The 27,962-nt window shown below is 49.3% G+C and overlaps 4 protein-coding genes across 6 annotated transcripts; 1 reads left to right on the top strand and 3 right to left on the bottom strand.

The window, feature by feature from the left end:
• Positions 1-92: 92 nt before the first annotated feature.
• Positions 93-4,181, bottom strand: LOC148818354 (uncharacterized). 2 transcript variants are annotated; one of them, XM_088936273.1, is made up of 6 exons: positions 4,106-4,181; positions 2,954-3,133; positions 2,668-2,790; positions 2,114-2,203; positions 1,722-1,869; positions 93-1,027 (listed from the first exon to the last, which is right to left on the bottom strand). In XM_088936273.1, the coding sequence occupies exons 2-6, from the start codon at positions 3,117-3,119 to the stop codon at positions 919-921; spliced, it is 636 nt and encodes a 211-aa protein (XP_088792399.1). In that variant the 5' UTR covers positions 3,120-3,133; positions 4,106-4,181; the 3' UTR covers positions 93-918. The 2 variants fall into 2 exon arrangements, with proteins under 2 accessions (XP_088792399.1, XP_088792400.1); XM_088936274.1 differs by having other exon boundaries at positions 903-1,027; positions 1,722-1,828; positions 4,106-4,158.
• A 371-nt stretch (positions 4,182-4,552) lies between these two features.
• On the bottom strand, positions 4,553-7,687 carry snrnp25 (small nuclear ribonucleoprotein 25). Its single transcript, XM_088936276.1, has 7 exons — positions 7,568-7,687; positions 7,020-7,345; positions 6,689-6,779; positions 6,262-6,367; positions 5,947-6,021; positions 5,539-5,602; positions 4,553-4,809 (listed from the first exon to the last, which is right to left on the bottom strand). Exons 2-6 carry the CDS (start codon positions 7,242-7,244, stop codon positions 5,545-5,547), a joined length of 555 nt encoding a protein of 184 aa, XP_088792402.1. The 5' UTR covers positions 7,245-7,345; positions 7,568-7,687; the 3' UTR covers positions 4,553-4,809; positions 5,539-5,544.
• On the top strand, positions 7,644-9,672 carry polr3k (polymerase (RNA) III (DNA directed) polypeptide K). 2 transcript variants are annotated; one of them, XM_088936278.1, is made up of 4 exons: positions 7,644-7,912; positions 8,021-8,028; positions 8,936-9,023; positions 9,213-9,490. In XM_088936278.1, the coding sequence occupies exons 1-4, from the start codon at positions 7,789-7,791 to the stop codon at positions 9,338-9,340; spliced, it is 348 nt and encodes a 115-aa protein (XP_088792404.1). In that variant the 5' UTR covers positions 7,644-7,788; the 3' UTR covers positions 9,341-9,490. The 2 variants fall into 2 exon arrangements, with proteins under 2 accessions (XP_088792404.1, XP_088792403.1); XM_088936277.1 differs by having other exon boundaries at positions 7,839-8,066; positions 9,213-9,672.
• Positions 9,673-9,927: 255 nt separating this feature from the next.
• Positions 9,928-20,076, bottom strand: cdip1 (cell death inducing p53 target 1). Its single transcript, XM_088936279.1, has 6 exons — positions 19,913-20,076; positions 17,148-17,217; positions 16,334-16,443; positions 15,497-15,658; positions 14,865-15,138; positions 9,928-14,425 (listed from the first exon to the last, which is right to left on the bottom strand). Exons 3-6 carry the CDS (start codon positions 16,416-16,418, stop codon positions 14,314-14,316), a joined length of 633 nt encoding a protein of 210 aa, XP_088792405.1. The 5' UTR covers positions 16,419-16,443; positions 17,148-17,217; positions 19,913-20,076; the 3' UTR covers positions 9,928-14,313.
• Positions 20,077-27,962: the final 7,886 nt, after the last annotated feature.

The following is a 27,962-nucleotide window of genomic DNA, read 5'->3' as shown; positions in this document are numbered from 1 at the left end:
CAGTTTCACCCACGGTTAATCAAGGGACATTAAGATCCACATGGTAGCGGGTCATTTCTCAAAAAAAGACAAGTGCAACTCCGAGCATTATTTTTAACAGATGTTACTTTTATTTCCACTGTTCCATTGAATTGCATAGGTAATCATAAAGGTTTGCATTTTATGCAAAAAAACAAGAGATCTGGCTTTACAAGCACTTTGTGTGATGAAGGTTTTAAGAAGAGAGCAGCGCCAGCTCTCCTCTCCTACAGGAGGTTGGTGAATGTTTCAGACGTGCTCAAAACGGGGGAAAACCTACCTGCTCCCAACCAACGACTACAGAGCACAGCAGTGTCGCTCACCGGCTGAGTCCTGCCCTTCTTTCGTGGGACTGAGCAGAATAAAACCTCCAGAAATCCGATTCAGTCCTGTTGCGCAAGACGGCACAGGGGTTTACAATTTGTTTAATTAATGCAGATCAGCCTGGGTGCAGCTGAAGAGGACTGTTCTGTTTGCTGTCGTTATCTCTTGCTTATCTTGTAACCATTCCCCAGAGAACACAGTAGAGAGGACTAGCGCGTGCCATTCGCTTCTTCCTTAAATCATCATTTCTGGTTCTTCTTACAGAATTAACATTCATTCATTTATCGGGTTTAAAATGGGAGGATTAAATGTTCGCGGGACGAGCCATGTGGTTTCACGTCCCGTGCAATATCTGTCTAAATTTACAGGCGTTTCCCAACGCCAGGACAGAGCTGTACACGTTCATCCGTGGTTCAGCTCAGACATGTTCCTCGGGTCTACTCCAGTCTCTTCCCCCAGCCCTGTCCTGCTTCTCCTTGTGGCCACAAAGCCGGGACTGCTGGAAGGTGGAAGGGCACCGAACAGCAGCTGCACGGGCCCCCTGCCTCTCAGCACAGCCTGTCCCCAGGTGCAGGCTTACAGCTTGGTGTTGGTGTGGATCTGGACACGACACTTCGGACACCTGTGGACTACATCTTTAAACGTGTCGGTGCAGAAAGGAAGGAGACAGCAGCCGGCCACACACCTGGGGAAGACAGAGCAAACAGGATCCGGCGTCAGGTAATGGAGCTGAAGTGTTAGTGATCAACTTAAAGCTTTGACCCTAAATTGATCAATAGTTAAGTTTTGAAGTAGGCAGTCCTGCTGCTCCCACAACTTTTTCTAGAATATCTATTCAAAAGCAAATGTCCACAGTTGGGGAACATTGACCAGGCCTACAGGGAAACTTCTTTTATTAGTCATTTCTGTACTCACTATTCCTATAGAGCCGCCTTTGCCTAGCTAAAAGAAAAGTTAAACGTATCTGTCCATCTTTTTAGTGTGCCCTTCAGAGCTCATGAATGATCTTTTAGACAGCACAACACAGGTCTGTGTAATGCTGTAACCTGAACAAGCTTATGTCTGTTATCAGACATGGATTATCAGCTTGCATTTGTACAGAATCTGCTCAATGCAAATCATGTGCAGCACACCTGTAAACAGGCATGGGCAGGGAGGAGGGTGGTATTTACAGTGAGGAACAAACTGTAAATAACCTCTCTTCTCTTTTCACCTGGGGGCTTTGCTCTGGCTGCAGAGCGGGGACCGGTGTTGGCCTGGAAAGAGTCTGATTTTTTTACCGATACGCTGAAAACGTTACCCAGGCAGTGGGAGTGAAGGAAGGGGGGGCAAACCGCTGGGCTGTGGGAGAACAGGCGGAGAACGGGAGGTGAACATACCCAAAAAAGATGGACATGAAGCAGACCATCCAGGCCACGCTGCCCACCCTGGTGGAGACCTCCGTGGTGATGAACTGGTTGCAGGACGGGCACTGCGTCTGGGACGCCTGAGGGGGCAGCATCTCCACATCAAAGATGACAGGGGGCGCTGAGGACAGGGCCACACACACCCCGCGTCATTACAGGCAATTCGCTTCAGCACAGCGGTTCCCTCGCGGCGAGGGGGCTGCACGGCTACCCTCCTCCACCTGCTCCATACAACCGCCCCAGGCCAGAGCTGGGCCTGGCCGAGCCCTGAAAGGAGGGGAGCCCACAGGACCCACCCAGACATGGAGCCCTCGTGCTGGCCCGGCGGAGAGCGGCCGGCGACGGGCGCGGGCGCAGAGCCTCACCTGGCGCGGGCGGGGGAGGCGGCACGTCCAGCATCTCGCTGCCCAGGCGAGGAAGGACAAACACCCCCATGCTGCTCAGCTTGGAGACCGCTGGCAGAGACACAGAGAAGAGCAAGTTTCCGGGTTGCCCAGCAGCAAGGTGAGAGCCCCCTCGCGGTGTCCCCACACTGTGGCTAAACGGGCCGGGGCAAGCCCAGGTCAGGACGAGAGGCTCGAGACGCGTCTCTGGAGGGGTGAGACTCGGACCGTTCTGAAGAACGGCAAGTGAAAACAAGCCTTCTGCACCCCAGTGCACTGTACACATTGCTATTTAGCATGCTCAAGTGATGACTAACCTTCACACAGGAGACATGAAGATCTCACCCCTGTTCCCCGCAGATGTATGGGTGTGTGTAATCCAAAGGTCAGTGCAGCTCTCTGCCACTGAGACCCACCAGGAAACAGCCAGCTGCTGCTCTGTCCCCAAGGAACGCTTACTTTCCCTAAGCTGGACTGGACTGTGCTGTATTGTCCCTCATTCTCTGTGCTTAAATGTCGGGGGAGGAGTGCCATACCTGGTTTCTGACCATCTGGGTAGAGGATCTCTTCTTTCCTGGCAAGGAGATCCTCCTCCTTCTCCGAGAGAGCCTCCAGTTCCTCCTCGATCTCCTCCAGCTCTGATTTCTTCCCTGATCCGTCTGCTAGACACCAGAACGCGTTATTTGGACACTGCAAATGAACAGTGGCACGAGGACAAATTTAACAATCGGCCCAAGCAAAGCTCAGGTCTTGGCAAGAAACCTTGCTTTAAAAGAAAACGGGCGGGCGTGTGTGCTGTTGAAACAGCGGGGGCCGGGGGACCTTTTTTCTTCCTGCCAGAAGGGGCGACGATGTTGGTGTCCTCCCGGAAGCTCTGCAGCATGGACAGCAGCGCTCGGCGGTCATTCAGCTGCTGGGTCTTGAGCTGCAGCCGCCTCAGCTCCTGCTCGATCTCCTGCAGCTCCTGCAGCTCCTGCGGGCTGGGCATGCTGTGGCCACCTCCTGGGGACGAGACGAGGACGGGGGAGGAGGGAGCTGAGGAAAACGGAGCGACGAGCGCAGGCCCCTGGAGGCCAGCAGGCTGCCTAGTTGGCTACTCGACCTCAGGCCACGTGGTCTCACTACAGCATCGAGCTCAGCAGGGCTTTTATCACAGGGCCCAACATACAGACCTTCACTACTCACACTGCTTTCCACCCACCGGGCCCCAGGCACTAAGAGAAAGAGCAAAGCTCCCAAGCAAACCCTTCACAGCACAGAAGGCGGACCAGCTTCAACAGGACGTTGAAACAGCAGCGCAGAGAAGAGGCCAGGCAGCCACACTCCACTTCCAGCCTGGGGTCGATGGACTTCTACTCCTGCATTGCTCCGATTAGGGTCAGAGGCACACTGGACGGGATGCCAGTCCCCTGCAGGGCACGCCCACGTACACAGGCAGCTTAAAGCCACCCATAAACCTAACCAGCAAGTCTGTGGGAGATGAGAAAACTCACACCACCCCAGGGAGAGCACACAGACTCCACCGAGGCGAACACCCGAAAGAACTGAAGCCAGGACCCAAGAGCAGCAGTGAATTGGCAGTACTAACCCCCCCACCCCGGTGCCAGCTTTCGAAAGTACAGGTTCGTGCCAACAGTGTGCATACCACGTTAACCAGCAGAAACACAGCAATAGATATGTGAACAAGAAAAAATCGATATGTACATTCACTGGCAGGCAGATGCAGTTGTCTCAAGTCCATTGTGAAATATAAATACAATCAAATGATTTTTATTTTTGCACTCAAGCAGCCTATAAGCACACGAAAAGCTTAATTAAAAGTATTCCCCAATTCTCCACCCTTCACGCCTCATTACATCGTACTGTACATCTTCAACATTGCTTGCTTTAATAGATAAAGATGTCTCCATTGCCCAAGATTTTAATGTTCTCAAGTGTTAAATAACCTTTATACACAAAGCCTGAAGATCTCACCTCTCTTCAAGCCAAGCGAGAGAACCTTGTCTGTGCAACCTGAAGCTCGGTGCAGCTCTGCGACTCCAGGAAATAGACACCTGCTCTTTGCCCAGTATAGAGAGGAGGAAAAACTGTTGCAAACACCATATTTAAAGTATGTGGTACAGTACAGTGTCCTTGAACACCTTCACTTATACTTTAAAACGAGGCATGAGATGAAGTCTGATCAGTAAAAACAATATTAGTATACGCATCTTAGGCTGTATAACAAACTGCTATATACATCTATGCCCTAGGAACCCCCAAATCCCACCAAACCCCTGTATATATGAAGGATGGGGAATTCAAAGAAGCATCTAATTTGTTTGCTGTAATGTTCACTGAACTGTAAATACCACAGGGGACAAAGGGCCATCTCTTCTGCCCAAACCAGGGAACGTCATTGCACAACACACACTCAACAAGTGGAGCACTGCAGTTTTTTAATGCGGATTTTTCACTAGACAATGTGGCTTTTTTTTTTTTACACAGAGAAATCAATGTCCAACCATCTACAAAATGAGAAAAAATACAGGTTTTTATGAAATCTCTATAAAACAAACCTAATAACATAACACTCATACAAAGCATTCTCAGTGGACAGAGGTGAACGCTGGAGTGAGCAGAGGTGTATAGCTCTTCAAGGGGAGTGAGATGATCCTCACAGCTCTGTCTCTGCACACCTAAATCAACAAAACACACAGAGGATGATACGCTGACATTCTGTTAACACTAGCTTACCCGAAACAAACCAGCACTTTAAAGACACGCAAGTTATGGAGTACAGGTTTATCTTAAGTGGACTGAACTCCCTTCGTTACATCACTGGGTGCAACGTGTTTAACGTTCTGCGATACATAATCCACTAGCGTCACCGAGAACTAAAAACAATGCCAGGTTCCGATGTCGGAGATGTAAAACTTCATAAAGACTCGTAAATCAGGACACAGAAACTGCTGGGGTTTGACTAGCACAGTGAGCGCACGGCCGCCATTGTGAACTTTCACAGATCTGATAGATATTTTCTTACAACACTTCATTTCGTATCTTTCAGATTTCCACAACACGGTGCTGTATCGGTCATTTGGACTGTGAAAAAGCCTTAGAAAATGAGTATATAAAGGCTGAATCAATTTGTCAAGCACAGCGAAGAGAACTGATTTGAATATGAAGACATATATTCAAATGCGGTCTACATTTGAACTTTTTTTTTGGGCTCGGTGTTATTTATAACCCGGGTACCAAACAGGTCAGACTTCAGGAAGCAAGGCACCAGTAGCACCTCAGAAATGCCTGTATTGCATGCGTCCCACAGGGCCGAACTGAGCGAAGAGGAAAAGGAACCCAACTCAGGCAGAACTTCTTAAGTAAGTCAAGCTTGTTAAGTAACTGGTAAATCTGTAAGACGCTACCTTGTTTTACTTTTTCCTCAGTTTCTTGCCAAAAGTCACTTCATCTCTGTTCCTTATGCCGTAACTGTGCAAAGAAAAGAGAGAGAGTTTTCAGGACAAAGTTCTGGGGTTCCACACAAAGAATTCTCTCTGAGCTAACCTGAAAGTGAGGTTATTCTACACATTTTTACCTCTTAACAAAATAACACAATCTCCACCCCTACCTGCTGCAGTCTCCCTTAAAACCCAGCAGCAACAAAGCACCTGGGATGGTCTGGTTCGAATGAGCCCTAAACTGATCGGTTATCTGCACATCGCCACATTCTGCGATACATAATCCACTGTTGTGTCCCTCGCTTCAGCTCACAGAGCACAGACACTCGCACTCATCAGCAATGCCAGGGAAGGGGAATGTTTGTTTTTACTTACTCCTTCAGCTTCATTTTGTCGTCTTCCAGCTTCTCCCCGTTGAAGATTAAGTGATAGGTTCTCCACACGTACCTCCTTGAAAAGGCAGAAATGGGAAAGGACGAGAGATGAAGTTTACCTCGCACAATTACGCACAGGATGTGAAAGAAAGATCAATGTTAAAATGACCCTACATGCTTCAGCGTCTTATCCCAGAGTTTTTACAAAAAAAGCATGCAGGATCTCTAGTATCTGACCATGTTGTCAAAAGGAAAAAATTCCCCCGACTCCAGTCTAGACCGTTTTATTTTATTTTTCGACTGCAGGTCACTCTACCAGCTGATGTGCTTCACCCCTCCTTCACGCTGCTGTTTCAGCTCCAGGTATCTGCGGATGGCTTTCTTCAAGTCCAGCACGGTGGCGTTCTGCACCACCACGATCGCTGCAAGAAAGCACCGCTGTCTGAAAAGGAATCCCTCCTCTCGTTTTCAAACTTTCTTTCGATCTTTAACTACTCCAACCCAGAGGGTCTATGAACCTGTCCTACACGCCTGTACTGAGTAGCTTGAGTCACTGCAGAGTTGCTTTCACATCTTGTGGTTCACTAGTGACTGTGAATTCAAACAGCTGACAGCCACTGGGCCCGACCAAGTCAGTGACCCATCAACCCTACAGCGAAGCTTCTGGTTGCCCGATTTCCTGCGGATCATACAACAGGTCTAGAGGAGGGAAAAAAGCCAAAAAACAAAAACTCGTGACTCACGCATGACCTCCCCATCGGCCTTGCAGACCCGCACAGTCATAGCCTGGCCATACTCCAGAGCCACCTGGGAGCTCACCTCCTCCAGAGTGACCTGGAGTGACAGATGTGGAACGCTCAGTCCCGAGTCCCAGAGGGTCGTGGGTTTGAAGGGTTTCAAAGTCATATTGGGCTATCCCCCCCCTCCCCCAGCTTCACAGCTTTAACACTTTTTCTATGCTGCAGCCACACGTGTCCTCCAGTTTCATGTCAGACAGGGATTGCTGCCAAATCTGTCTTGCTGGGTTACACAGCCTATCCGGGATCCAGTAGCCGATGAGGCAGAGAAACCAACCTGTATCGGCAGGTCGCAGAGCAGGGGGTCCTGCACTATCTGAGCCAGACCTTCCTCGAAGATGTCCAGGAACTCCGCGTGGGGCAGGGCTTCCTCATCTTCCTCTTCCTCTTCCTCCTCCTCGACCTTTTTGTCCTCCGTCTCAAGCTCTCCGGTCTGGTCCTCCTCCTTCACCGCCGCTCCTGCACCGAGACCCGGGGAACCTGTCTCCACCGCCTCGGCCATCAGCACTCACAGCAGGGGGAGTGAACACACAGCGGGACCAACTAGACCTTAAAACAGGCCCTCCATTCAAACCCACACCGGCGGACTGCAATGAACAGACTCTGTGTGCAACATGACAAGGGATCATCACTTATCACGACCAGACGAGAAGAACTTTAAATCAATGCTTAATGGTTGCACTGAACATAACTCGGTCTATCACGAATCAACTAGATCAATTCTGTCAATTATATTCACGTCAGGTCCAGTTATTTCAGAGTATTCATCACGCCTCCAAAGAAAAACCGCCACCTTTATAAAATGAGACGCTAACTAGCACTCACCACCGCTTCTCCTCCGCTGTCTTCCAAAACGGACGCTTAAACAGTTCTCGGGTCCGTTAATTTTCACTTCCCCGGAGAAACTACGCGAGTCTTGTACCTTGGACACTGATACTCACAAATATGGAATACGCCATAGACAAAAAGTAACCTAATACATTTATACATTACCTAATATATTTCTGATTTGATAGTGGTTTAAACTGTTAACAGTTTCGACAAAAATGCGACTCGTTTGCAGGCGCTGTGGGAACTGTCTGAGTCAGGAATTGTTTCCTAGCGGACACTTAAAACTGCGTGACACGGGGGTATTTGCGGCGTGCAATTTGAGGAATTCGCGAGAAAGACGTCTTTTTCAACAAATATAGCTGTATTTCTTCTGAGATAGGAGATGTTGCTGTTCTGTCCGACCTGTGGAAATGTGTTGATTGTGGAAGAAGGGCAGAAGTGTTACAGGTTTGCGTGTAACACCTGTCCCTATATACACAACATAACTAGGAAGGTAAGAGGGTCGACAAGACTCTTGTCACATTACATTGCGTTGGGTCGCTATCATCGTGCCGGAGTCGTATACTTTAGTATTTTAAGGTGTTTGTTATATTTTAACAATTGCGTTTGCTCATCGAGTATAAATACGTCACAAGCAAAAATATTAGGCGGTCCAAACCTATGATTCAGCTTTTTGCTAACATTGTGCATCATTTTGTTAACAGCCGAGTACAGCTTCTTTCTTTTTTTTCAGATGGGATTCATTTCTCTGACTTTCCCCCCCCCCCACTATCTCGAGTCAAGCGCAGCAGATGGGCTGTTCAGTGCCCCTATTTGTTTTGTACTCCCCCAGTGGGTGAATCTTCCTGCTGCTCCTAATTCACGAGGGCAGCCGAATCCTGCGTGAAAGTAAAATCGCCTATTGAGTTCGTGGAAACCTGGTTTAACCCACCCTGGCTGAGGGCTACCCTCCCGGCCATGGGACGAGGGGGCTAGGACCCCATGCCCGGTGAAAAGGTGACCAAGCGGAGATGGGGGTGGGGGAGTAGGGATGCGACGCGAGCGAGAGAGACGACACAGTGGCGTGCGGTATATATGGGAATCTGAGAATCTACGGCAGGATTAGTTGCGTGTGGCGGCAGCTGAGTTTAATTAGTCCGGCTGACTCATCTCTCCCGGACTTTGGACGGTGCAATTTAATGGCGCTATGCATGCGCCCCCGAGAGCATTCTTATTGGCGAATGTCACCTGAAAAAAAAAAAGACCATCGGGACCCCTATAATCTTGGCGAAAGCTCTAGAAGGCTGCAGGGCGGGTGGTGCTCAGCGTGTAAGACATCCGTCTTGCTCGTCTTTCTGACGCAGCGTGTTCTCGATGCTGTAGGTCACCAACAGAAAGTACCCCAAACTGAAGGAGGTTGATGACGTTCTGGGCGGCGCTGCGGCCTGGGAGAATGTGGATTCTACTCCAGGTAATGTCACTTGAGAAAGGGAAAAAAAATCCCCGTTTTTCATTATTCGTTGTCTAGTGCAAATGTGCCGTGGGCCAAAGATGGAGAGTTCCGCATTTTTCCTGAGGTGCCCAGTGGTGTGAGTCGGGAAGTCCGGTGCCAATCCTATACCATTTTTGTCATCTGCTACCTCTGGTGTCTTCTTTCCAGAGACCTGCCCGAAGTGCGAGCACCCCCGAGCCTATTTTATGCAGATCCAGACCCGTTCAGCAGATGAGCCCATGACCACCTTCTACAAGTGTTGCAACCAGCAGTGTGGGCACCGCTGGAGAGACTGAACCCTGCAGAGACTGGCCCCTCGACTCGCTGTCTGATCCCCCGCCACGTGTTAAACCTCTTAGAACAGGCATGGTGGCCGCCCCCCCCCCAGGTTAGCGGCCATCGTCAATTCTTATGTGTACTCCAAGTGAAGGAGCCGTGCTAAGTTTTTGAACAAATAATTAACTGTCCTGTGGAATCTAAAGAATCACTTCGTTGAAGGTGATTCAGGGTCCCCAGCGGAGATATAGCAAAAACACCGTAGGGCTGCAATATGACACTTGTCTGTCTTGAATATTCCCAGGGAATTTCTTGGTGTTGGATGCTGAAAGTGCTCTGAGGAACGAGCAGAAAGCCTGTTCTGTGCCAGACAGACCTGTAGCTCTGGTTGTAGTCGTATTTAGCTATTTAATATGTGTATATATTTGAACAAAGTTCACCGTACTAAAGAGATTACCGGGTGAAATATGAGAAATGTGAAGCTGTCATTCTTTTACAGGTCTTGAAGTGAGCAGAATAAAACTGTGTTGAGTGATCCTGTGTTCAAACCGCTGCTCATTCAGAACCAACATATTCTTAGAAAGCTAAATGAAAGAGGCTGGTTCTCGCTTTGCTTTTTGTTTTTATTGTTAAAAGAATAATTTTGTATTCTGTGCAGTAGTAGTGGAGCAGCTCGCATCATTCATCTTACGCAACAGTGTAACTTACATGGCAACACAGATAGAAACATAGAATACCGCTGATTGGATTAAAGGTGATCTCATTCTCTTTTTTTTCCTAAAAAAATATTTGTGCACTTCAACCCACCTTTAACATCACAGCCTTTCCACAGCACTGCAAGACACTTCACCTTGCATACAGAGAGGGCTGGAGCGTACAATGTCAAAGGAGGCCGGCCTACTTTTGCAAAATATCCATAAGAAGCTTGAACATGCACTGCCATGGGACATTTACGATATATCATCAATTCATTTTTATTAGCTGCAGCTGATAGGATTTTTCAGACTTTGAAACATGCTAGGTAGTTAATAGCATAGATTAAAAAATAGAAATATACTGGAAATAAAAATACCTGAAAAAATGTAATTAGAATGGAATAATTAAGGTCTGAATGTCCGACAGAAGCAACAATGTATTTTTCAATGAGTGCTTACTGGCAGGTGGCTCCACGTACAAACCACAAATCTTTTTCTTAACCACATTCAAAAGGGTTTGCACCCTGCAGTGTTCCTGCTTGATATCATTGGGCATTTGTGAAGAGGCTTGATCCTTGACACTTGGTCGAAGTTGCGTATTGAAAACTTTAAGGACTAATCCTGCACATGGGTGGAGGGGATCCCCATGACCTGTAAAGCGCTTTGAGTGGAGTGTCCAGAAAAGCGCTATATAAGTGTAAGCAATTATTATTATTATTATTATTATTATTATTATAATACCAGGAAGCAGAGTTTCATCAAAACAGCTACTATTTCACCCAGACATACGCAAGAACTTAACGCATTTCATACCACGACTTGTGGCAGTCAGACAGAACTAATTAAGTTATTACTTAACAGAGTTGGTGCTTGGAATTATCTTATTGGTGTAAATGTCATCTAATTTTATGACGAAGAAACTACTGAAAAACCCTCTTTATTCAACACACTGCATAGGACTGGAGTGAAGAACACGTTTCCTAACTCGCGCCTCTGAAGAACATGCACCTGTGCTAGTCTGCAGCGATGCAAGTGGACCCAGTGACCGCTATGTGACACAGCATTGTGCAAGAAAGATTCTGTTAGCGGAATGGATCAGAGGCTCCAGAACAGCCGCTTACAGTACACTAGGTGGACACAGAGGTAAGAGCAGCTGGCGGGTCATGCTGGTGTATTGCGGTGATCATATCCAGAGACAACAATGCTAGAGCACAGGGCTAAAGCAGCTTTCTTCTAAAACACTTCAAGGATCACAGTCCTAGAAACCTAGTCTCACTCCTGGAAAGCATGTCAGAAAAGCACTACAGAATCACTCTTTCACTGATAGCAGGGCTAAAGTAGCTCACACTTTTACTGCACTTTCCCAGTGGCAGCATGAAAATTCATCACCAGTGAGTGAGAACAAGCACACTGGGACTACAACACACACATGAATTCCAGAGATGGTCTGTGAGGAAAGGAGATAGGAGAAAAAAAGGTGATGCAAACAGCGCAGGAAGTGAATAACCCTTAACTACCGGCAGAGAGAATGCAGCCTGCAACTTAACGACTTAAAGGGAATAATACTGACTGGGCTTCTGAGTGCCAGTTTGGTGTCAAGGTAGCATTCAGTAATGCTGCTTGAGTAAAAGGCTTTCTGATTAATACATTGGGTACAGATGACAGGCAGGAGACATTCTCCATCTGAACTTTAGTGGGGTTTCCCCGATGTATAGTTCCTGCTATTCTGGCCGTGACACCTAAATGGTAAACTCAACTAGTCTAAAAGATCAACTTGTCTGTTTCAGGTAAAAGTAATTCTTCTAAAAAAAAACATTTGAAATACAGTATAACTGTACGTCTACAGTCTGATTCAAATACAGGCATCATAAATTACAAGATTACAAAGCTAAACCAACTACAACGGACCAATGCACTGACCCTTTTGTACAAAAATTACATAAATGCACACTTAAAAGCAATGCGATAGGATGCTTCACTCATCTCTTCCTTATCAACTGATTACAAATTGAAAGCGTTATCAGACAGGATGTCAATCCCCCTTCTGTAGGCATAGCAATGAACAGAAGCAGAGAGAGGCCGATGGCAACAGAAATTTCAATCACAACACGGGCCAGACATGACCGAGGAATAACTGGCGTAAGATTATAATTACGTCATGCAGTGGTGCAAGAAAGCAAAGCAGCTCTTATGCTAATTACTTGTCACAGCAGAAAAGCTCTTTGCTGACTCACTGTTTGCTCTAAGCTGAGTCATTTATATGAAAGGTATCTACAGCAGATGCCTCATTAACACCAAATAAATGTAAATTAAATTAATGCTTTGGGTAAATAGCAGTTGACAAATATTGTGCCAGAATAAGTGTCATATAATTTGCATTCACAGAACTGAGAGAAATATGCAGCTAACACAAGCTAATCGGGAAAGAAATTGAAAATAAACTACTGCAGATAATGTTGTAAGCCTTTTAACCATTTAAAACAAATTATAATGAAAATAACGTTAACATTGAAAGCTTACCACCAATCATTTTAGTGACTTTTCTTTAAAAAATAAAACAACTGCCTTTTCCACAGGGCAGATCAGTTTTAAAAATAAGTGCTAGTTTTAAACAAACTGTAACATTTATCTTACGATCCAGATCATTTTTGCTCATGCACCTTTTTTGAAAGATGAAAAACAAAACCAGACCCCCCTCTACTACCCCATCACCACATAAAGAAGAATTGTGAGTGTCCCTGATTAAACGCGTTTACACAGAACCAAGACACATCTGCACAGGTGCATCATTAAAACCCCAAATTCCCAAGGACCAGGAACCGAACACAAACTACTGCACACCCACCTCATACAACTCCTGTAATAACGGATCTGCATGGTCCTTCCACTAGTGCAATCATTTTCGACTGTTACTTGTCTAAATATTGTGAGTGTTAGAAAAACATAAGATGAATGGCAAAATACAGTTTCATTTATACTTCTCTGCTCCCATACCGATGATCTCTGTGTCTCTGTTGAAGGACACAACACTACTTACTTGACTAAATCAATGGCAACAACGCACCATTAAGCTATAGATGCTGCTTCCATAAACAGCACCGTACATTGCCCCTTGTCTACTGGGCCTGCTCCTCTATTAACAAGAAACTCTGAACTACAGTCAAGCTGCAGAACAGATAACTAACAAGCATATCACAAACCTCAACCTCTGAATTTCTCACAATGTTACAGGAAACTGCTCTACCTGTACTTTCCTCATTAGTTCACATCTACATTGTAATCAACAGCTTAGTGCGGGTTCACTCCACAGGCCTCTTTGCAGAGGATGAAGACCTCTACGCTTTTTAATGCCCTTACCGAAATAAAAACAATCACGGTTAAAGTGCTAACGCAAGAATCAAACTCTTTTCCCGGAAACGCTGACTTGTCACATTGTGCAAATGTATTCCGTCTTTCTCCTGTTGCGACTGGGGAGACTGCACGCAGTGCATCTGCCGGTCATGCACGTCTGCAACTGTCCAGCTCCGCTTGTATCAGCAGCTACTGCTACCTGCTGACAGTCAGTGCTACAGTGACAGACATCTCATTGGAATCGCCTAAAACGCTTCATTTTAGCTACTTTAAGCGAGCCACATGGCTGTTTATCACCCAGAAGGTGGCTCTGGAGTTCAAAGGAGCCCACAGCTGAACCTGAAGTGTTAACATTCAGACAAACTGTTATCCTTCTACTTCCAACAGCACACTACCTTAAGAGAAAAAGTCCCAATACGGTACTGTGGCTGCTATAATTATTGTAAAAAAAAAAGCTTTTTTTCACTCGAGTTCACAATTTTAAAGTCTCTCATAACCATTTCGTTTTAAAAAAGTGAGATTTTGGAATCTTCCCTTTAATCTTCCAGTCCACAATAAAGATGTTTAATAGCACGACACTAATTCAGTCAAACTGCCCTTCTGCTGACTGTGGCATGTTCAGAGGTGACCTACCACCTGAAAGCCCATCACAAATATCACAATAGTATAAAAAACCTCCACCACCCATTTTCTTCAGGGCCTTTTTTCCAGACGTGTGACTCTTCCAGTGAATTGCCCAGTCAATTAAGATCTTAATTTCTGCACATATGCATATATATATATGTATATACATCGAAATGCATACATGCATATTAAATGCAGTACAGCTACCGAAAACATCGCAGGGACTGTGAATGAAACCTTAGACTGAACATAAAGGACTATAACTACCACAGAAAAACTCAGACATTCCACTAGGGGGAGCTGTGACCACAGACGTAGCCCTGTTAGCACATGCGCTTGTATGTGTAGATGTAGCCCTTGCAGTAGGGGCAGGTGTGCGTCACGTCCTTGAGGTTGTCCATCAAGCAAGGGATCAGGCAGCAGCCCATGTTGCAGCTGGAGAAAGGAAGACAAGGCAGAGGACAGTGAGGGGAAGCGATCTGGGGAGAAACGTCCCCACTCCGGGATTCAGCATGTTACACCACGCCCCTTTAGCACTGAACACGATCGCTGCTTTTCATGACTGTTTCAGAGTCTCGAGACAAAGGAAAGGAGCCTCCCTCCACTAACTGAACAGCTTCACAACTCAATTGAGGATTTAGGGGCACCACTAGTTCAACCATGCGCTCATCACCCACTGCTGTAGCACTACACACTACCAGGCACCCGCATGCAGCAGACTGAAGATCGTGGACTCTGTACTGCCTTCACTGGGTTCACGTGGCCTTGCAGGGAAAGAAAACCCTGGCAGGAGCCAGGGAGAGATTCTAGGAGCCCTACTCCTTTGATACTTCGATGTTTAAGTGGACTGAGCGGGGGTGGGGGGGTCTCTTACCCCACGAAGCAGCAGAAGAGGCAGAAGAGCATGTTCATGAGGCCGATGTCGTAGGAGACCCTGGTGACGATGGGCTGCTGGCAGTGCGGGCACACGGTCTGCACGGACACCTCCTGGAACATCTCCCCCTGCAGCACGGTCACGGTGGTGGCGGCGCCCGGCGGCACGATCACTGTGGCCGTGTGGCCCCCGGGGGCGGGGTAGTGCCCTGGGCTCGGCGGGTACTGTCCCGGGATGGGCTGGGGGAACTGTCCTGGGGGCGGGTAGAACCCGGCTGCAGGGGGAAACAGGAGGAGAACCTGCAGTTTAGTAGCTTCCCATGCTAGCCCCTATACAGCCTACAGCTGCTTCCTCCTCAGAACCACTTTCCCAAGCCTGTCGCCCCAGTGAGGAGTTAAAGAGACCGGCACGCCCCCCAGGTTTCTGTAGTTAGGGTTTTGGACACCCCAAGTATGGAAGCCCATGGCTGGAGTAGATTTCTTTACTTTACTTTAGATTTCTTTGCTCGTCGTGTCAAAACCATCGCCGGCGGGTCAGACAGTTCCGCAGATAACAACCCTTCTTCACTGGACTGAAACCCTGCAGCGAGGAGCCCGGGGCCCCCCGGCTTAATCCTGCTGCCTGCCACCGACCGGGGGGGGGAGACGCACCTTGGGGGGGCTGGGGCATCTCCCCGGCTCCGGGGACGTGGGGGGGAGGGAAGCCAGGCTGAGACACGGCCTCGTAGGGCGGGGGGGCGTCTTCCGGTGGAACGGGGGGTCCCTGCACAGGAGCCGCCATCGCAGGAACAGGCCCTGAGCACGAGAGGAATACTGCATGAGCCAGGCGGCGACACCCCCTGCGCGTGCACACAGCCCCCGGCACCGCGCCGCCTCGCAGCCCTGTCAGCCCAACTGCGGCTCCTGCACCCTGGAGCTGCCCTCAATCCCAGAGGGCCCAGACTGGCTCCTCAAGTAGCTGCGCGGTAGGCAAGAGCAGCACGGCTCATTTTAGTACAGACTCGAGCTCCTCCAGTCTCCGCTGCCCGGTTGACCACCTTCAACCGAGAAAGGGGTAAGAAGGCAGCTTGAATCTTGCACGAGACTGGATCGCACTGGACAGGCAGCTAGCCGACGAGCCCTGATGGATTTTGGATTTCAGTTGCGCTGTTGTACAAAACTGCGACGATGCAAAATCCCCACTTCTCCCCCTGCCCCCGAGCAGTATGCATTTAAAAAAAACAAAATGACTGACTGTTCTCCAGACACCAATGTCTCTTTTCAGCTAGCAGAGCGATAAAAAAGCCCCCAAATCCTCTTGACATCAGGACGTACTATAGAAGAAAAGTTTATTTTTACCAGTAGAAAATTAACATACCTCTGTGGAGCAAGCACTTCAGTGGAGCAGTGATTTTTAAAAAAGTAAATGGGTTTGGTTAATACTGCCCCCTTCTACATCACTGTTATCCCAGCATGACCCGGAAGTCGTACCTGGGACAGGTGGCGTGCCGTTCTTCTCTTCGATGGGGGGAGCACTGGGGCCCCCAGGGTAAGGAGGCGGGGAGTCACTGGACATCCTCACGCGTTCGCACAGCAAAGACCTGGAAAAAGACCCAAAATGCTGCTCTGGGTCTACCCTTTGCACAGGTGTCAAGTCCTCGCGAGGCCAGTGGGGTCTACTGGCTGCTGGGATACTGTGTGGATACACAAAACAAGAAGAGCGCAGGCAGAGATGTTTCTCCACACTGTCAGGCCTGGAGCACACACAGCACTCCGCGGAGGGTGAGAGGAGACTGTGAAGCCCCCTGCGCTGTGGCAGTGACCTCCTCTGGTCTTCTTCACTCCTGCCACAGCTGTCACCTGCAGCAGACTCGCGGGCAGAGACCGGACCCCTGCCCCCAGTGCTGACTGGGAAGCCCCTTTGTGATGTTTGAAGGCCAATGGGAAATAAGCAAAGAAACGACAAAACTCGGCGACCCTATCCTGATGTTTGTGGGGTTGTTCATGTCTGACAAACCCAATCTAAGCACGAAATAGCGTAGAGCACAAAATAAGGAAATCTCACTGCTGCTTCATGAGGCCCTGAGCCCCATCAGGATTACAAGAGCACTGTGAAACCTGAACTCCGCACACAGCGATAACGGGAGGCCGCTGTGCCAGCAGTACGAGGCGGATTCAGTTGATGCACACCGAGCCTCCACTGGGGACAGAGAAAAACACATTGTATTTTTCGATAAAGTAAATCTGTAGCCTGTTTACATTTCCACCCAGGTAACCTGGAGAAGAAGAAAAAGGGGGAAATGACCTGCAGATAACGGGGAGGGCTTGGCAGTCCGACCTGCTTCACGGGCTCTCTCTCTCTCTGGTCCACCGTCCTGCCGGGAAAAGAACAAAACACAGAGCATGGAATAGCGGGTAAAAAAAAAAAAGACATTCTCAGTTTCTGGACCTGGGAGAGCTGGAACAATAGCTGTGCTCAGAAGCAGGAAGCAGCGCCGGGTCGTTCCAGCCAACTGCATTTCAGCACCAGCTGCATTAAACATCTTTATTCCTTCGTGCAGGACGAACCTGCACGGGTAGCGCTTCACAGACCAACAGAGACTGCCGGAGGCCTTTGATCTGGACGGATCCCACCGTGCCAGCAGTCTCCATGAAGGAAATAAGACAAAGTACACTCTTCAGTGTGCTGCTTTATTAGTTTGCACTGATGTGAGTACCGTAAGCGACTATAAGAAGCCTCTCGAGAGCCTGTTTTCTTTTTCTCCTTATACTGTATGCTTTTACTTTGCCAGCCAAGTGAATTGAGAATTATTTTTTATTTATTTTGAGAATTGAGAATAAAGTTTATACAGCAGGGCTTCTCCTGGAGCACCAGGATCGCACCCTGGACAGAACACACACACGTGCGCACAAGCACACAGGGACAATCAAGAGACACCCGGTAACTCATCCAGCTTGCATTTTGGAAGGTGGGAAGTAACCGCAGAACCCTGAGAAACCCCTACCATGCAAACTCCACACGGACAGTGACTAAGCCCATTATCAAACCAAAACAAAGTACCGTCAGCTTTAAAGATGAGTATGTCTGTATCCTCTGCAATGCATTCTACCAAGACACCTTACTGTAGGTGTCATCCAGAAGGCCCAACACGAAGCGCTGCAAGGTCTTGCCTACAGACTCTAGCTCTCTCTGATATCCTCCCTCAGAGCACGGCACGCTTTTCATGGCTGATCCTCAGCTCTAATCCTGCATTCCAGGCCAGCAGGCCATTAGCAAGAGCCCATCTCCGTCAAGGCCAGCAGGCACAAAGCCCAGAGCAGCGAGGACAAACTGACGCATCTGCAAAACGTGCGAGTACACAAACTGGAACGAAGAAGACACAGACAGAAACATTACAGCGGAGTGGAAAGAACATGAGTCAGAAACCGTGCAAGTGTAAAAATATTTTTTTTGGGGGGGGGGGGGGGGTATTAGGCATAAATAAAAAATTAAGATTTTTTTAAACTTTTCTGCGAGGCAAGTCTAAGCTTTTAAGAAATGAATAACTGCAAATGATCAAGTAAAATGGAACATAAAACCCAATTAATGTATTTATTTGTCGTAAATAAACAGAGGTCGATTGCGTTGCCATACCCCATTTGATAATCAAGCAGCAAATGCAATTATTTAAATTAATAAAAATCCTAATGAGGTTCACAGTAGTGCAGTGGTGACCACTGCTGCATTGCAGCGCTGGGGCCCTGAGTTCATTTCCTTGGGTGCTGTCTGTGTGGAGTCTGCATGCTCTCCCCGTGTTCATGTGGGTTTCCTCCAGGTGCTCCAGTTTCCTCCCACAGTCCAGGGACAGGTAAACTGGCTTCTGGGAGATCTGGCCCGGCTGTGAGTGAGTGTGTCTGTGTCTGCGTGCGTGTCCTGCGATGGACTGGCGTCCCACCCAGAGTGTACCCCAGCTCCCCCACAACCCAGTATTGGACAAAAAACTGAGAAAATGGATGGCTGGAAGTCCTAAAGAACATAGTTTCTTTACATAAATACTTAGAATGCATTTGTGTGGACTGTCTAAATAGCTGACTTGTGTATGAATGGAAGATGAAGGACAATTTCAAATGAAAATCCCAATGCCCTCTACCTCCTCATAGACTACAGGTAGGCGTCAGAGACTTGAGCCCATTAACTGACTAAATTGATCACAACTCACATGCGTTCCAACAGATTGTTGATTTAAGGATGCTGTGCTTATGTGCGGGTACTGTATGTGGTTATCCAGCACCAGGACTGGGTCCCACCGCCTAGAAAGGCAAACTATCCTGGTTTATATCGACCAATATCATCCACACGCCTAAATCTGACACGGCCCGCAGGGATTGTAGTTCTCAGCGCGCCACAATCCGTCAGGAACACCTCACCAAAAAACTACAACATCCACCAAGACGGGGCGCCGCAGTGGTGTGTGGGAAATCGAGTTCCCCGGGTTCGCCAGCAGTTGCCGAGCAACTGGAGCGGAGCTTAACCAAACTACAAGACCCAAGCGCCCGGCTAGAGAACAATATAGACTCCTCAAATGACAAGGGTTTGGAACCAGTATAACGTTTTTAATTTATTTCACACGCAGCCCGTATTATTATACATGCGAGGTGGGAAAATAATCTATTTTGTCGTCCTTACATGTGTAGTATTATTTTTTTTAAAAGCATAACTCCGTATCCTTATAAGAAACGTTCACCACAACCTGAAAATGAAGGCGAAGAGCATCGTTCTAGCTTTTGCGCCGTCTTGTTACGTTGCAATAAAGGGATTTAATCCTGGTCTTACCGTGAGTGCGCAGCGCCCGTATTTCCATTATTATTATTTTTTTTTTGTGCGTGAAAACCAAAATTCTTCAGAGCGCTGGACGAGACCTGGGAGCTTTCCAGGGCCAGTAAATTCGCCCTGCCGCTACCTAACGTCTTCCAAAGGCAGCCGGATTAAATGCTTATCGCCAAGCAGCAGCCTAAATCCGGCCAGGGGACGCACAGACACAGCAGCCCTCCCTCCCGTTTCCCAGCCCCGGGGGGGGGGGGGGCACTCACCTGCTCCGGCGGCTCTGCTGTGGAGACGGGCTCGGGTCCGGCCGGCTTGCCCCTGTGCAGCCGAGCTGTAATCGCGCTCGAACCTGAGCGCAGCATTTGAGGATTTGACGTAACAGATCAACACTGGGAAAGCACGCAGGGGAGACGGGCGCCGTGCACAGCACGTACCGAGGGCACGCCGCCGCCGCCGCCGCTACTAATTATTATTAATTATTATTGTTGTTTTTATTATTATTATTATTATATTATGTTACTGGGTACAGCTGAACGAGTAACCTTTCCAGAACACTTGTTGTACCTGAATCTTGTTGTTGTTGTTGTTGTTGTTGTTATAACAGGTCTTCATTTTTGTTCTGTTTATATCGATAAGTCATTACACTGTACACATCTGTGCCCCCAATACATTTAAAACCCATCGCAAGATTTAACTGGAGAATGTTGTATCCTTTTTGCAAAAAGGCACCACAGAAGTCTAAACATCCCAAACTGCAAGGAGACACTCTCCTCCAGCTTATTTTATTTTTTAATTGAAAAAAAAAAAGTCGTCTATCCAGCATCGGTGACTGATAGAACACAAAGTCCTTTAGCCTGTCTCAACAGCCCGTCTTTCATGTCCAGGAAGAAAAGGACAAGTGACATCATCACCGCCGGCTCTCAGAGGCTGCTGGGGCGCCATGGCAACGGGCAGTTTCCTGGGGGGGGTGTCTGTCCTGCGGCTCTCAAGTTTGCAAGCTGTGCAGCGGAGTGGGTGAGTCCCTGGGTTGTGGGTTCGAGCCCCTGCGGCAGACACTGCTGTTGCACCTCACCTTCTTAAAGAAGCTCGTTTCAGTTCTTCGCCTTTGTCCCGTGTCAACATGTCCTTTAGTTCACAACTCTCCACCCCGCTGTGTGGACGGGAAGTAGCAGGGCTGCCACGGACTAGTGTCCCATCAAGCTCTGGCTTTTCATTCTGTCAGCAGGAAGTTTGCAGGGGACTGAGCTGCCAAATTCTGCACCACAGTTTCTCAAGTGCATCCGAGGCCAAGGCCTGTGTCACGGGAGCTGTGTGAACCGTGTGGCCGTCTCGGTGGCCAAAGGCGGGCACTGGTGTCCCGTTGCTCTGCCTGTCCTGCGGTCCCAGGAGTCCAGGGGCACCGGGCCCAGCTGTGCGACCGGCTGGCGGCAGCACGTGGGGGTCCAGTCTTGCCACGGCCAGCCTGAGCGGGCAGAGCCCAGGCATGGGACCGCTGACAGGAAGTGGCCGAGCCTTTGTCGTCCTGTGGCCTGGGCAGGTTAAAGACAATCCAGCCCCACCCCCCCCCCCCCAAACAACAACAACAACAACAACAATCTGGGGGAGAAAAGAACTCCCAGTGGAACATAACAGAGGAAATAAACAGGTGAGATGAAGGGAAACAAAGGACAGGTTTATACAGGATGAGGGTGAAAAAGTGAAACAAGTCTCTTTAAAAAGATGATGATATATTATTTCTCCTATTATTATTATTATTATTATTATTATTATTATTATTATTTGCACTGACAGTACGCGCAGACTGCGGGGGAATTAACGAGCAGGCTAACATAGGCTGTAGCCTCGGGCCTCGGATTGATCAGGGGCCCCTGATAGGCCGGAGTATTTCTTAAACGGACCTGTGGGCCCACATTGGTCCATAAAAACGTTGAATCATGCGTGAACCAATGAGTGGTTCGATGCAATGGGCTCGCAGTTCAAATGTATTTCGGCGGATTCATCGGGTGATAATCTGGTGCAGCAGGTGCGACAGCAACCGCGGTTGAACAGTGAGCTGCAGCTACAGTAGCTCTGGCCTGGGCGCAGACTACATCCACGCCGCTCATGAGGACGAGCAGCTCCCGCAACGGAGACACAGGAACACGAGTCAGAGGCAGAGCCGTCCGCCGCCATGTCCGAGCCGCCGCCATGCTGTTGCACCTGCAGCTCCCGCCTCCTACAGCTCGGCCCCAGCCTGCTGGGGTGAAACAGGTGGACAGAGGCGGCCATGCTGGGCTAAACTGGGCCCGGAGTCGTGTCAAAACCGAGACGCGGATGTTGCGGCATCGGAAAGACGGCATCAACACTAAGAGGTGTTTCTCTAAAACCCTCTTCAGAAGAAAACTCGGAAATGGCGAGTGTGTGCCAAGAGGGTGGCTGCTGTATTCCCCTCCGAAAGGTACAGTGTTTCGCATGTAATTATTCGGGGGCGGTGATGGTCAGTCCGGACTGGCCGCAGGCTCTAGTGACCGGGTCAACACCGCCGCACGCCTGGCTGGACACGGAGTGTCGGAGAGCCGTGGGAAGGCTGTGGTCGTGTAACGTCATGCGCTGCGCTGATAGTGGTCTAATAGATTCAGAACTAGCAAGACAGGTTGACAATGAGTATGAGTATTGGACAGACGTCTTGAAAAGGGTGTTTGCTGTGGTGAAGTGTTTAGCAGAGCGAGGGCGGCCTTGTAGGGGCGCAGCGACACGTTCGTGCGCCCCGACAACGGGAGCTTCACGGGTGTCCCCGAAGTTATCAGCGAGTTTGATCCCTTCTTGAAAGCCCAGATAGAAAAACATCTACTCGTCGATGCAGTGTGTTGAGTGATTTGAGTCTATTGACTGCAGTGGACTTGCACGAGTGGGGAGTGTCCCGCTGTTCTTGAACTGATGTGCTCAGACAGGGAGGTCACTGGTCTCTGCTGTGATGATCTTGGTGTTGTGTGTCGTCGGTTTTAAAGGAAACGTGCGCATAATTTCTGTTATCAGATCGCAGATGGGCTGTGAATCGGATTTATTGGTTGCACTGCTGTACTTGCATTGTGTTGTGTGTTGTGTGTGTATTTGGGCTCCCTGTGTACGTGTGCGTTCCCTGCGAGTGCCGGCTGACATTCCGTTTGAATCGGCTGTAGCGGCTCTTAACTCCGAACTCGTCACTGAATTATTACAGTATTTTATTTTGTCTCGCTTTTTTTCTGGTAACGGGATGGTGTACGGGGGGAGGGGGGTACACAACGTGTAGCCTAGGAGCCTCTGATCACATCCGCCACTGCGTGCAGTACATTTACGACGCAGAACGAATACAAAAGCTGTTTTATTAAAGTAGCAAAAATAATTCTCGGGTGCAGACACGACTAGTTAACTCTTGTTGGCCACTAGGGGGCTCCGAGGAATATGGGCCCTATTGCAGTCTGTAGGTCAGTGAGCGGCTCGGTGCAGTTTAGTGTGCAGTAAGTGTCACAATGTCACATTATCGCTTCTTATTAGCGTGTCTTTGCTTTTCTTTATACAAAAATGAATTTTCCTCCACGCCACCATAATTCCTTGGAAGTCTAATCACTCTTTTCTCCGGTGGCTGTAACAAGTTCCGCCTCACAAAACGCTTTTTTTTTTTAAAAAAAAGAGAAATGCTCGTGTAGTGTTGCTATGTAATTCAATCGCTGTGACTAAATCCGGGATCGGCGGTACTACACGGAAGCTCTCGTCGTGGGATCAGAATCAGAATAATTCCTACTACTGCTCCCCCTTTGGAAAAAGCTCCTGTACCGGCTCTGCCTAATGAAAGCCGTGTGCCTGCGTGACGCACTGAGCCCCAGTGTCTGCATTCTTGTGAATTAATCTGGGAAGGGCCGCCGCAGCTTCATTGTTTTCAATGAAAACACTCGCCGTGACTTCCCTGTTCTGCGGGCGGCCGGGGGGTGGCTCTGAGTCACGGCACGGGGGTGAGGAGGGCTGGGCTCCCACTTCTGCAAAACTTCCTCGCCTTGCGTTGTCAGCGCTAAGCTCCGCGGTGACCGCCGTCCCTCCCCTCCCCTGCCCTGCCCCGCCCCGGGTGGGGAGGCTGTAGGTCTGCTCGCCCTCCGGGTGCACAGCCATCGGGTCAGCTCGCCGGTTCCCGCTGAGGGGCGCCTCGCCAGACGGGAACCCCCCCACCCCACTCTAACCGGCCGCTGAGCACTATGGGTCACTCTGATTTGCCCAGGCTTCTGCACGTCCCAAGTAAACTCCCCAAGCTGAAATTGACGAAATACAGGGCAGGGCAGCGTAAAGGCTGTGCAGGGCGCAGAATAAAAGAAGGAACGACGAACGGTAGAACTGTAGCCGCTTCTACCAGCACCGCTGGGAACACGGGCTGGGATGGGTACTGCCTTTCTCCTTCCTTTGCAGAAACCAGGGGTCAGAACCGAACGCTCTTTATTGGGGTGGTGGTGGTGGTGGGGGGGACTAGAGAGAGCACCCCTGTTTTTGTGAGCGCGACCGTGAAAGAAAAAGCCAGCAAAGGCTACCAACAGGTTCCCCTGCCACCTTCGCAAGTCCTGCCACGTTTCCACGTGGAGGAGCTGGGCTTGGAGGAGGAGGAGGAGGAGGAGGAGGAGGAGGAGGAGGAGGAACACGCTGGCGCTGCTGTGCCGATCAGGCTGCCCCCCCGGGCCCCTTTCAGTATCTCTCTTCCCGAGGGGCAGCGGAGCCCAGAATGGAGGCATTGATGTACGAGTCCTCAACTCCTTTTCTAAAGAACGGAAAAGGGAGAGGGGGGGGGAAAACCCCCCCAGCTGGCCCTCGCAGCCCAGGCCTTGTGGGTAAAGCGTTGCTGTTTACGAGCCCTGAGTGCCGGGGCCGCGGCCTGTTCTCACAGAGCAGGGGTGACGTAGTGGGAACAGGCAGCTGGGCTCTCTCGCTCCCGCTCAAGCGCAGACAGGCCCAGGCTGCGGGGTGGGGGGGGAGCCAGCGCGTCAGTGTGCGTCTGTCCCTGCCTGGATGGGAGCATGAATGAAATTGAATCTGCTCGGGGGATGACATCACCTTCCTGTCTGACACATCCTGTCCCCGTGCCATCCAGCCAGACAGAGCCATGGGATAAGACTGCGGCCCCGCGTCACTGACGCATCAAATCGCTGCTCACGACGGGGGGGGGGTGCGCTGGGAGAGAGGGGGGAGCACACAGTTGTGTAATGCTGGGATAGCTGGTAGCGAACTTGACAGCTAACCTTCATCAATCAAGCACTCGGCACAATTGAGCACCCCTGCGCTCTCGCCCTGAGCTGCCACCAAACACACGGCAGCCCTGCGCTCTGTATGGCACCCAATGTGCTAACGTAGCTCTCCAGCTGATCTTTAGAAATGTTTACAGCAGTAGGTGAACTAATCTGCGTTGCCAGTGGCTGACAGATCAGAGTAGAATCTCTGAGTCTTCCTGGATCTAACGCCCACAAAGAGCAGTGGGACATGGAAGGACACTCAGATCCCACTTCATTCCTAACACCCTGCCCTGCTTCTCTCCCACAAACCGGCTGGGGGAGGGCCACTGCAGCACCCAGGAGAAACACCCTCAGATACCCAGGCACCAGGGGAGCCTGTCGGATCAAGCACAGCTAAGAGGACTTTTCCAATAAATGTTTCAGATATTTTTGTTGTTCTTTTTTTTTTCTTTTCACGTCGCCAATCTCGCACACGCTATGAGAAGTTCAAACTCACAAGAAGATACACGCATGACAAAACAAAATATCTAACAAATGAGTGACATATCGTTCTCTCTTGTTGCTATTGTCATTTCTACAGGCCTGTGCCAGAGTAAACAGAACTGGATTACAATGAGCACTGCACCCTGGGAGAGAGAGGGCAGGCCGTGTCCCTCCTGCCTGACTTCCTCCTGTTTGCACGGGAATGTCCTGCTGTGGCAGAACTGCCAACATCAGCAGACACCATGGCGACGACAGGACCCCCCTGCATCTGAAACACTGCTCACTCACGCGGGGAGCACAGACATGTGAGCCCCACAGTCATGCGAGCTCTGTTCCCGTTGTCTTTCGAGAGCAGAAAGCATGAAGCATTTTGTCTGAAGAGCAAGTAAGGCCTTCTCCAAAGAGTGCATCACAGTTTTGAAGTATTCTCTTCAGTTTTAAGTGTAAGAAGCAATGTGGGTTAGAGTGACTGGCTAACACAAGTCTGCAGTCTGCTGTTGAACACAAATCGTCCCTGTTCAAAAAGACGAACTGAGGCACCAGAAAGCACCAGTGAGAACCCAGAAGACGCAGACATCACCACACAGGATTTGAGTATGAGCAGTGCATGCAAGACCTAGTGGAACGCAGAGTGACTGGAGAGAGTCTGTAAGGAGTGAATTGCTAGAGGAAATAAGTGTTTACCTGGCATGCCTGGGTTGTGTGCTTTCTTGGCAGCTGTGCAAGGGGCACTGTGCCAAGGTGGCACAGGGTTGGTATCCAAGACAACGCCCTGACAACACAGAAACAAACAAGGCGAGGGGAGGTGAGGTGAGGGGCTGTAGTTGGAGCACCTTCCGGAAATCAAAACCCTTTCTGTGCCAGGAGAGATCTCGTGGAGACTAGGACACTGAAGAGAAAAGAAAGGAGAGGGAGTGGAGGGCAAGGAGGGGTCTCAGGGCAGTGAGGGAGAAGGACCAGGTAGCCTTAAGACACCCCAAGTCAGCATGTAGATTCCTAGTCTCCACCTGTGGTCAGGACGTCTGCTCTCATAAGCTTGTTGGAAAGCAGTTGCAGTGCTAGCCTGTGTGCACACTGATCCAGGGCCTGGCAGCACATCTGTGGTAGTACTGGACCTGATGTACATGATGTTCAAGGCTTCACTGCTGCTTTATTAACGAGTAACTCAGGAGGTGTTTTTCCTCTCCTGGGGACTGGAAGATGCACCCCCCCAGCTCCTGTACTCGGACCCGAGTACAGTCTGCTACCCCTCCGGTACCGGACCAAGTACCTCTCAGCCGTCAGGCCCAGTTCTGCTTCCCTGTCCAGACTGCACTGTGCAATAATGACAGAGTCACGCAAGCCTGAGGCAGGCAAAGGAAGGGGGATGTTGGAGAGCCCTGGGCTTTTAGTTATATGATGATCTGTCTCGCACAGTCAGTGTATCATGGTTCCACTATGATTAAAGCCTTGAGTTCAGACTCTGGGGTTGGGTTTCAGCCCTCGCTGCAGGTAGTTTAAGACCAGGCAGCTCATGCGTATTTTACAGGACAGCCTTTACAATGTGAAGGCCTCCAAATCAGCGTGTTCCAGGTGAGCTTCAAGTCAAATACTGGTAAAAACACTGAATACATCTCGAATAGCAAGCTTTCTGTTTTATTAAAAGTACTTTCTTTACTCCAGTATTTACTGCATAGAGCAGGCCTAAGGACCCCAATCCCAATCACCTGAAGTCTCAAAATTAGGGTAAGGATGACCTTCCTCAGCTCTGGCATTTTCTGTGCACGGACCAGGTCACATAAAGGAAGTGTACATGAAAGTAAATATAGAACTTTGCAGGAAAGGGTTGTAGGAGCGTGGAACAACCTGCTCAGCCATGCCATCGAAGCTGATAATGTTTTTCGAGAAATAGCTGGATGAGATCCTCAAATCAATGAGCTACAACCAAACGATCCAGACAGGCCAAATGGCCACGATCTGAAACCTTGAAGTTATGTTAAGAGAGAACCTTTGCTTACAGTATATTTATAATAGCTAAAATGGGGGGATAATATCGGTCCTGTGAGTCAGTATATGGTTGGCACAGCAATGGGGCGGTGCGAAAATGATTCACCAATTCAAAACTACCTCAGGCACCATAATGCTCTGCAGGCCTGGGCCTAGTTCAGTGACCTTTCTGCCTCATCATAAACTGGAAAGAGAAAGTTGAAGGCCCAGAGACTTGCCTCAACCCAGATTACGCCTGCCTGCACCATATTAAATACCCCCTAAGCCAGTGACCTCTCAGGTAAGAAATCTGCAGTCTCATCCCAGGCTTCGTAAACATTCAGTGGGGTAAGCTCCAAAACACACCTCCGGAGGCAGAGTCCAGACGTTAATGTGCGAGTTGATGTCACAGCAGTTCTGCTAGTTGAAACATTAACCAGGGCAGCTGAAACAAGTCTCTGGCGACCTGTGTCTGGGGGCCAGCCCTAAGAGAGCAGTCAGGGCCCACAGAAAGAAGAGAAAGAGCAGCTCGCATTCACAAGCACAAAGCATTTTTTTAAAAAGGTGCAGTGAGGAAGTTACTATTTTGCAATTGTAAAAACATTAAAAAAAAACACCGCCACCGCAGGAGACTCAAAAGGCC

Source organism: Atractosteus spatula, chromosome 18, assembly GCF_055471065.1.
Source record: "Atractosteus spatula isolate fAtrSpa1 chromosome 18, fAtrSpa1.hap1, whole genome shotgun sequence".
In the NCBI taxonomy this organism is placed as follows: Eukaryota; Metazoa; Chordata; class Actinopteri; order Semionotiformes; family Lepisosteidae; genus Atractosteus; species Atractosteus spatula.
This window is presented reverse-complemented; position numbering and strand designations above follow the sequence as displayed.